The 10,038-nt window shown below is 43.8% G+C and overlaps 1 protein-coding gene across 1 annotated transcript in view; it reads right to left on the bottom strand.

The window, feature by feature from the left end:
• Positions 1 to 1,624: 1,624 nt before the first annotated feature.
• Positions 1,625 to 10,038, bottom strand: part of LOC136945765 (leucine-rich repeat-containing G-protein coupled receptor 6) — a 66,257-nt gene continuing 57,843 nt past the window's right edge. The window contains 5 exon segments of the mRNA XM_067239786.1: positions 1,625 to 1,663; positions 1,665 to 2,866; positions 3,218 to 3,298; positions 5,214 to 5,365; positions 7,185 to 7,310. Coding sequence (XP_067095887.1) covers positions 1,625 to 1,663; positions 1,665 to 2,866; positions 3,218 to 3,298; positions 5,214 to 5,365; positions 7,185 to 7,310 — 1,600 coding nt within the window.

Raw genomic sequence — 10,038 nt, 5'->3', positions numbered from 1 at the left:
AAAATATTAAGTCTGTTTTTACAAACTAAAGGGGTTTATTTTCTTAAATGTAATCATATAATTATTTTAAGATCATAAAACAAGGAGAGACATAACAATGGGATATAATTAAACAATAACATGTTAGTTCAGAGGTAGTTACATTGTATGTACATTAGCTATTCTAACAGTCTGTAAAAGGACCCAAGCTACATCCCATTCAGTCTATAAGACAACTTGATCTGGCTGTACAGCATTGCTTCTATAGAAGTCACTAGAACTGTTCGAGGGCCAGAAAAACCTGACAACTTTGTTTACCACCCAGTTTATACCAAAGCTTTTTGGAAGATAACATCATTAAAACTAAGAGCCTAAAGACTTAAGTTCTCTGAGGGAAGATTTAGACTGCTACAGTTTTTGCTTTGCTTTCCAAACCTGCCTTATAATGCAGCCATGAAATATCCTCTCCTGCTATATAGCTGATATTTTAATCAAACCATGTTCTATGCATCTATAATTTCATCTTTCGCTAGACCACCATCTGCTCTAATAAAGAAGTGTATGAAAGAACCCTTGCTAACCAATGTTGTCCATGGTATAGTAGACTACGAGTGTTGTAGTCTCGGAATCGTGGAATTGCTTGTGATGCAGTGACGAGACAGGCCACATAAAACTATGTAGCAAATAATGTTATGGTACATCAACGTTAGCTAATGTCAGCTCCATACCGCTCCCAATTTGTTGATATTAACGCTAAATTACACGCTAAGATTACCGTATTTTCAGGAAATAAAGCAGCGGTTTATACCCCGATTTTACATGTTTCTTGTGGTGGTGAGGCTTATATTTCGAAGCGGCTTATAGAACGTTTTTATAACAAAACAGGCTTCAAAATGTACTAATGAGAAGGCTAACAAGTAGCACTAGCATGGTAGTAGCATTGCTACGAGTATTATGCTAGCTAACTTACCGCGGAAGCTCACTAAAGCCAGCTAGCTACCGTTTCGGAAAAATAACTTACGCTTTGGGGACCGTCGGAAATATTTAGAACTCACGTGGCTAAAGGTAAATATTAGTTAATCCCGGGCAATAGAAAACATACATTACGCACTTACTTTCGTTTTCGAAGTGTGTTGCAACGGCATGCTGTAAGATCGCCTATACTCGTGCATTGCTTGGTATCATTGTTCCCGGCATATATTCCAGTACGGTTTATACTCAGATTTACAAACACAAAGCTCCCATTCTGGTGGATGCTTTGTGTTCTGGTGGGAGCTTTGTGTTGAGTACCATGCAGTTTACTACACTGCATAGTACCTGGCTCTAATTTGTGCTTTACTAAACAGACTTGTCTGCATCTTTGAATTCCTCATTTGATCCGTTTTCCAGATGTCTTGACGTTGAGTTTCGATTAATTTGGGTCTTCTCCCTCAATGGACTATTAAAGGCACTTTGGGCTGTACTCTGTACTGTTAGGGACAATTAGTGAGTGGCGTATTCACTCACTGTTTCTGTGGCCCCAGTTTGAAGGGACCCATATAGTCTTTGCTGTTGTTATTTGATGGTCCAATTCCATAGGGTCCCAGCCAGTCAGCCATAACGCCATATAATCAGTCAGCCAGGCCTCTCTCCCTGACCAGACAGGTCAGGGAGAGAGGGGGAGGGTAAGCACTGTGATAGAGCGGACAAGGCTTTGTGTTGGTCTCATGGTTACTCATCTTCAGGAAACTGTCATCTTTCACAGCGCCTCCTATGTTCCTCTCTCTGTCGCGCACGCTGGGAGAGGGCGTCTGGCAGGGGATGAGAGGCACCGACGAGGAGGAGGAAGTGGACGAGCAGTGGGAAAATCGGATTGGCTCCAGCCGGCTGGAGCCCCTGGCATAGAGGGCGTCACCCTCGGTGAGAGACTGGGTGGACGAGTTGGAGCATGAACTCTTTTCGGTTTCCACGGACACCAGCGAGTCGAGGGTGCAGTTGCGGCGCAGCTGCAAGCGTACCTTGGGGCGGGGCCAGAGCAGGAACTGGGTGTGGTCACGAGTGAAGAGGAGGAAGAGGAGGGGGTTGAGGCAAGAAGGGAGAGGTTGGAGGAGTAGGAGGACTGATTTGAGCATCTCCTCGCCCAGAGGGAGTAGACCCAGTAGGGAGCAGAGGGAGAGGAAGGCTACGGGTATGTAGAGCAGGCCGTTGGTGAAGATGAGCCAAGCCACGTGTTTGATCATGGCACAGTCCCACAGACCCTCACACTCCCCCCTCAGCAACTCCCAGTAGAGGCGGATGTAGGAGCCGGTCACTATCAGCAGACACAAGGTGTTCATCATGATGAGGGCCAGAGGAAAGCCGAGTGCAACTGTGGAGCGAGTGGCCGGGGGGGGGAGGGGGGAGGGCAAACAGAGGGGGGAGGAGCCGTACTCTCCCACGCCGGCCAGGGGGAGGGACGCCAGCGCAAGGGAGAGGGTGAGGCAGAATAGCGTGCACGTGCGCACGCCGCCCAGAGAGGGAGACTTGCGGCAGGCGCGTGCGCACGTGACGCTCACGCCGCACTGCACGGCGGCCAGGGTCAGCAGCAGCACGCTGGCCTCGGACGCAAACACCCACACCCAGCCTGTCGCCTGGCAACCGGGCCCGCCTTCCCAGCGGGCGCCGTGGCGACCAAACTCACCCATGGTCAGGGCATCGACCAGGGCCAGCGTGCAGGTGCACACGCCTGTCAGGAGGTTGGACGCCCCCATGCAGGCCACGGTGAAGCGGAGGGGGGAGAGGTAGCCCGCTGAGCCGAAGAGAGACAGGAGCAGGAGAGCGTTTCCCAGGAGAGACACCAGGGAGATGGACCATAAGCCTACACGCACCAGCCAGCTGCCTAGCAGAGAATCACAAGGACGGAATGGACCTGAGGGGAAGAGGCAGTGAAAAGAAGGAGGAGAAAGGAGGAGTCAAAGAGAGAGGAGCCGGATTAGAGAGAGTGAGAGACAGAGAACGATTAAAGAGAGACCAATGGAGAGATAAGGAGAGAAAAAGAGAAAGCGAGAAGAAGGGCAAAGACATACAACTTCAATAACACGGACACTGTTCATCATCATCCAATAGTTCACGCTGATATTGACATCTGACTCAAGATCCTCTCTTTTATTTCAGGTATCACTTTAAGATAGTCTCTTCAATGAAAAGTGCACCTCAAAGAAAAGTGGATACCACTGCAAGTCCAGATCCATTTCAGTTATTTACTTCGTCATCCTCCTACCTGGGATAGGTGTACACTGGACACTAGTCTGCAGTTTGGCCTCCTCTAACTCCCGCTGGAACTCCTCTAGGTCAGGGTCATCTACAACACACCAGCAGAGATAGAGATCAGAGCCACAAAACACGTCCTTCCAAGTCCTTTATTTGAGAAGATTTTGAATATTGGACGAGGTCACTACAAATAGAAAATCCTATCCTAACTAGGAGATGCTTTCAGCCGACATAATGTCATCATATAGTAAAATAGTTTTGCTATGTAATTGTGCGCCGAACGTACAGTAAGAAATGTATATCAGGGCTCTATGCGACCAAAATTTGTACGGTGCGACAACAAATTTTCCTAGGTCGCACTGGTGCACCTAACCTCCTCGCATCTGCTGCCTCTCCACGAACGAAGCGCTTGTTCTCCTTTTGCCAGAAACAGGTTTGTGGAGAATGGGTCGCTGTGTTGAAGGATTACAATTTAAATCGGCACTAAGGGACTAAAGAAAAAAACGAACGCGGACATAAAAAGAACTTGACTGATTCAGTGGGCGCGGGCTGCTGATGGTTTGCTAGTTAAACTGCAGACCTTGATCACAGAACAAAATGAACTGAAAAAAAGTATTGCTTTTTGTATAAAGTTGATCAATTGCATATCTTTAACATACTGCAAAACAACTTTTCAGTGTTTGTGAAGATTAGTTACAAATAAAATTAAACACTGATGTAATGATTGTTTTTGTTTTTACTGTTACATCTATAGTCTTTTCTTATTTGACCAACACCAAAATGTAAAATATTTACATAAATATATACAGAATATCCTTATTCTGACATTTATTCTTCTGATAACCAGTAGCAGCTAATCAAAATATAAACTTTACTGCTTTTTACAATGGGAGAAAATGAATAGTGAGCAGAATTAAGTTATCATTGATGCGGCCCTTCAACACATCTGCTAAATGAATTAAATGTAAATGTTAAAATGTACAGTAAATTAACTAATGTTTTTTTTGTTTTTTAATCTAAATGTTATGATGGCATGTACCTGTTTTTATGGGCCTGTTTGTATTTTTCTCTGAGGTGGAGGCAGTGTTTGGATCAAACTTCTCTATTCTAGTTATTATCTTTATGAAGAAACCTTGGGTTTTGATCGGCTTTTATTCACTGTAACTGTCTTTGTGCTGTGTTATTCTGTTAGTCTACAACAGGGGTCCCCAAACTACGGCCCACGGACCGAATACGGCCCGCCCACGCATTTGGACCGGCCCTCTGAACAATGCCAGAGACATTTTTTTTTTTTTTTTTTTTTTTTTTAAGTTCACACTGATTAATTTTGCATACATAAGAAAATAAATTGATTTCCATAGCAATGAATATGAAAAAAGGTCATTACGATAGTAATAATGCTCTTTTAATAGGCTATATACCAATTGATATTTACGGATGTATGGTGCATAACAAAATAATAAACTAATCTAGCATAATAAATACATTTAATATCATAATAAAATCTCCACAATAATACTGGTAGTTACTCCAGCCCATGTAATTTTCTGTTGCAGACCGACCCGGCCCCACATTAAAGAAAGGAAAATTATCTGACCCTCGCAGAAAAAAGTTTGGGGACCCCTGGTCTACAACATGATCTAATGTGGTATTCCACAGTACGTAGGTGTGAGCAGAAGGAACAAAGGTGTGTTTGTGTGTGTGTGTGTTTGAGAGAGAGAGTGAACTGGCAGTTTGCTGTGGTTTCAGGAAGTCCCAACATGTTTTTCAACTTACCCAATTCCAACAGACAAAAATACAACCCAGGGATCTTTGGCGCAGAGTAGAGACTGGCTATATTAATCGTCTTTATACTGTATATAAAATATATCTGTGTGCGTTTGATCGTGTGTACATGTACTTATTTGTTTACCTGCATTTGCATAGGGTCAACATAAATGCATCAACTACATATTGTGTCTCACTTGGTGCACGTGTGTATGTGGTTATTGTGTGTTTGTGCTTACAGTGTGTGTCGGCATGGATAGGGTATAAGGCCACTGTCCTCTTGTGCAACTCCTCCTCGTTGCCCTGTTCTGTGTCCCATTGGTTGGCTGACTTATAGCTGTCACATGACCCGTAGACACAGCAGTGATAGGCATACGGCATCTCAATCACCCTAGGAGAGAGAGAGTGATGGAGGGGCAACCTTTACACTCATAGAGAAATTTATTTTTGTGTAAATATGCTGTAATTTCAATTGACATGCCAAAACATCCTAAAAACTGAGACACCTTGAAAAGAAAAAAATAATGTATCCATCTTTCTAGATATATTAGCCTGGTCCTAACCAGACTCTCGTACATTGCATTTGTACAGAGTCTGGCCTCGCTCCATTGACAAGCATTGACTTCCTTGTAGGCGGGTACTCTTGAAGTTTAAAACTATTGGATCTGCCCAGAGCCACTCTGATCTGCCATAACCAATCGCTAGCGTTCGCCTTAGCCAATTCCTTCACCACTACTGTAACAGAGCTAGCTGCCGTAGCTGGAAAATCAAACTGTTCCCGAACCCTGTGGGGAGGAGGGCCACAACATCATGGCCACCAACAAAACTCAGCAAAACTTGTTCTTGCTCCGGCTTTAGCTGTTGGATATTCGGCAGCGTTGCCACAACGGACCGAATGGCTTTGCTCGCATCTTTCTCCGCCGCCATTACGGAACTACAACACAAACTAGCGCACGACATCAACGTCATCGTTCTCAGCCACTCCCTCTGTTCGCTGATTCGCCGGTAGAAAATCAACCTGAAAAATCTGATTTACGTACCTCATGGCCAGACCTATGTACAGAAGCAAAAACAAAATTGAGCCAGGCTAAGATATATGGTTATTGACTGACTTTCCAGCCTTTGAAACTCATTAAAGGTTGTGACTCAACGAAAGGTTAAATGCAGAAATGTTTGAAAACCCACAGTGAGCACAGTGTCTACAGTATGTCAGTAAGCCTGTGACAAATGAAAATACATAACTGGCATCAGTTCTGACTGTAATAACAACTAAGCTGTCAGTCTCTGTGGCCCCGTGCTACCACACCCCTCAGCTGTTTCAGGCGTCTGCATGTATTCGAGAAGTTCAATGCTTGTGCACACCAATGAGAGATCCGATTGGGAGATGTGGGTCATGTTGATATAGCCTTGGGTTAGCGGGGTGGGAAGGTTGGGTGATCACCTGTCTCCAGTTACAGACCGTTGGAAACAGCCATTTAAAAATAATAATCTTGGCACATTATTATGTTTTTGGGTCTTGTCCTTGAGGCGCCCAAAGGTCTGCTACCGGCGCTGAAGGAAAGGCGCTTGCTAGCAGAGACAACTATGTCCAACAACGATAAACAACTTGGCTCCATGGGTCCATTTCCTTAAGGATGACGAAGAGGTGAGTTCAGACCACACCTGAAATGACATGTCATACCTGCCGGCTATTGGCTGCAGAGACATGGTAACCTAATGAAAAAGGCTCAAAATAGACTCAACAGACAGCACATCTGGTAATGCTACACGTAAGCTACAGGGTTATTATCTATCCTTCCCTCGTGATGCTATTTCTACTAGTGATCAAGTTCAACATCTTGTGCTTCACTCCCAGGACATTAAAGGGCTCCAGGAACTACTCTCACCTGTTTGAGAAGCCATGATCAGGCTCCGAATGTCAGCTGGAACGGTTGGGTTTTCCAGCCTCTGCCAGCCGGCCACGTTGTGGTCGCATCCTTACAAGATCTCAGGACTCGCTCATCTTGGCTATTGTTGGATTTGGTGTTGCAAACTACAGTGTATATTATGTGCTACTTGATTCGACTCTAGTCCAGTCTAGTCTACTCTGCTCTAGTCTACTGTACTGTAGTCTTCTCAACTTTCTACTCCAAATGTTGGCATGAGCTCTACCCATCTTTCGCTCATGTCTTTAACTATATGTTTGGCGTGTCTGGTTGTGTGTGTCTCACCTCATGCGGGGGAAGTGGTCGGGGTTGAATGCCTCGTACAGCTCCAGGTTCCCCCTTAGTTTGAGGTGAGTGAGTCCCCCCAGACCCCCCATCGGCATGGTGCTCAGATGGTTCTCCGTCAGGTCCCTAGGAGTGAGAAGGAGAGTGAAGGGAGGGGGGGACAGAGGAGCAACATATAAGAGACAGAGGGAGAGAAAGAGACAGAAAAGAGGGATGAACAAGGATGAGTGTAGTGAGAGAAGTCAGAGACATACATACAGACAGACAGAAAGAGAGAGAGAGGGAGAACAGAACAAAAAAGAGAGACCGAAAAAGGAAAAGCACAATATGGGAAAGTGAGAGAGCGTATGAGTACGAGAACCTCATCAAAGAAGATGTAATTTGTGGCTCACAAATTAGAAACAACTTCAATACCTCCTGTTTCCTAACAGTAGCAAGGACAGTACTAACACATTTCACTTAGTTTATGTATACACAGACAAACCAAGTTTGTTTTGGCATGAGGATACAGTTTCCACCACTTTCAAAATGTTTTTACGTCTAGATGTGAGTATTATACAAAGGAGTAAACAAGTACAAATATAGTTTCCATAGAATTTCTTCTTTAAGCAAATTCAAAGATTTGCTTCTCAGTACATTATATACTTGTGAAATGAGTTCCTGAAAGCATGTGCAAAGCGCGAAAACTTTGTTGCACTGAAATGTGGAGTTAGACCTTAGAACAGTTTCTCTTCCGTTTTCAGATCAGGTTTTAATGGACAGAGCCCAAAAAATGACCTATCTACGTCATTTTGACCCATCTAAGTCAGATCACTGAATGGCTCCTCTTGCTGTTATTGTAGCCTACCTCAACTAGCTATAGGCTGCAAGGTGAACCACGAAAAGTCTTTTAGAAAATGATTCCCGCTCCACAGTCTGGCATCTACACAATCTTTAGCTCATAAAAAAGAACGATTCGTGCTAAGCTACCAAAAAAAAGTTTGTCGCTGAAATTCCAGTCGATTATCGTTGCGTCTATGTTTTATGCAGAACTAGTTTCTTCAGAGCGTAATAGGATTTTGGTGGCACGGTTCGACACGTGATCGTTCTACACCAATAAGGTAGCTGCTTTTTTTCAACATGGATGGATATGTTTGGCAAATAGTGGATGGGACCTTGCACGTAACAGAAATTCGGCCCCTGACAGTGTTTTGCATGTGATACACTGCGGCTGCAAAAGTGCGTGTGAGACAGGCAGATGTTCATGTTTTTCTGCAGGACTGTTGCACAGACTTATGTCGTTGTTGTAATTGTGCCAACACAAAATAAACTGAGGAACTGGGAGATAACTGTCCTGACACTGACAGTGAGGACTGAGTGTCCTTAATCTGTTATTCCTTATTCTGTTTTGTACAGTTTTATATATCAAATTTCATATTTTTCATTACGATTGTTTTTATGGTTGATCAGTGTTTTCATTTGTGGACAAGTTGGCTATACAACTATACAATCGTGAACGATCCGGCTCTAAGAGCCGGCTCTTGAAGGTGAACGTCGGGAGCTGGCTCGCATATCTGAAGAGCCGACTCTATTTTTAATAGATTAATACAGCCTATAAAAACTAAATGATTATGAAATAACTAATTTTAATTGTATTTAAAATAATTGACTAATTCAAAGAACAACAAAAAAATTATTGTAGGCTTAAAGGCGCACACGATCATCCTCACATTCTGTTCCTGTCAATCCTGCATGAGGGAGGGCCGAGCCAACTCACAGTCAGAGAGTAGTCAAAACTCGGAGGAGAGCCATGACAAATCAATGCATTTTTAAAGATATGTGGTTACGGTCGAGTATGATTTCATTTCATAATTTAATTCAAATTGTTTTCACACCCATCATAGTCAAATTTATAGTTAAAACATGTATTTTTCAAAGAGCCGTTCGGGAGCCAAAAGAGCCGGCTCTTTTTGGTGAGCTGAGCCATACGAGCCGGCTCACGAAAAAGAGCCGGAATGCCCATCACTAGAGGAAACTAACATCGGGTCAAGCGAACCATTCCTAAGTACCGTTGTACTCCCGGAACAAGTGCGTCTTGAGCCTTTTCTTTCTATTTAGTGTGAGATCAACAGATGAGTCATGAGACCCTTCTTGAAGGATCCAAAACTATCACATGAACGCAGAACACTAGGCAACTCATATCATAGAATGAACGCATATTTTAAGAGGACTGTGTGCAGGGAATGTGTCTGACCAATCACGGTGGGTGTGGGCCGCCTGGGCCAAAAATGCCAGGGCCGATTTGTGGTCCCAGTCCAGCCCTGGTTGCTGCAACTGTCGTGTTGGCCGCAGCCTGTCTGAAGTAGTAGTAGTAGACTAGCGAGGTGAATAGCGAATGGGATGTGAGATGAGCGGTTAAGTGACACTGACACACTACATCCAGAAAAGTAAAATTTTTCAAATGGGTTAAAATAAATATTGAACTCATTCATTGTTGTAAATACAAGTTAGCTTGTTAAAGTCTTTCAAAATTGTAAATGGAGGCTTTGACTCCGTCCCGGTTGTTATGGTTACTTATTTCAGACACTTTGTACAGGCTCATATACTATGTAGCCAGCGGAATAATTTAGAACGGTGAAAAGACAGTTTTGCTGCAATTACGTAGTAGCTGTCCATTATCACCCGATAATGGACACCCCTGCAGCCAATCAGAATCGAGTATTCACCCAGACCATGGTATAATACTATATAACTTTTCCAGAGGTATCTCTGCTATGAGTGCAAACCGCTAACTTGATATTAGGCTACTCGGTGTAGAATGATGGTATTTTGGTGAAATGGTAGCTAATGTGCTAGAAGTACTTAGTTGGAGAGC

Source organism: Osmerus mordax, chromosome 7, assembly GCF_038355195.1.
Source record: "Osmerus mordax isolate fOsmMor3 chromosome 7, fOsmMor3.pri, whole genome shotgun sequence".
NCBI lineage: Eukaryota > Metazoa > Chordata > Actinopteri > Osmeriformes > Osmeridae > Osmerus > Osmerus mordax.
Note: the sequence above shows the minus strand (reverse complement) of the source record. Positions and strands in the feature narration are given on the sequence as shown.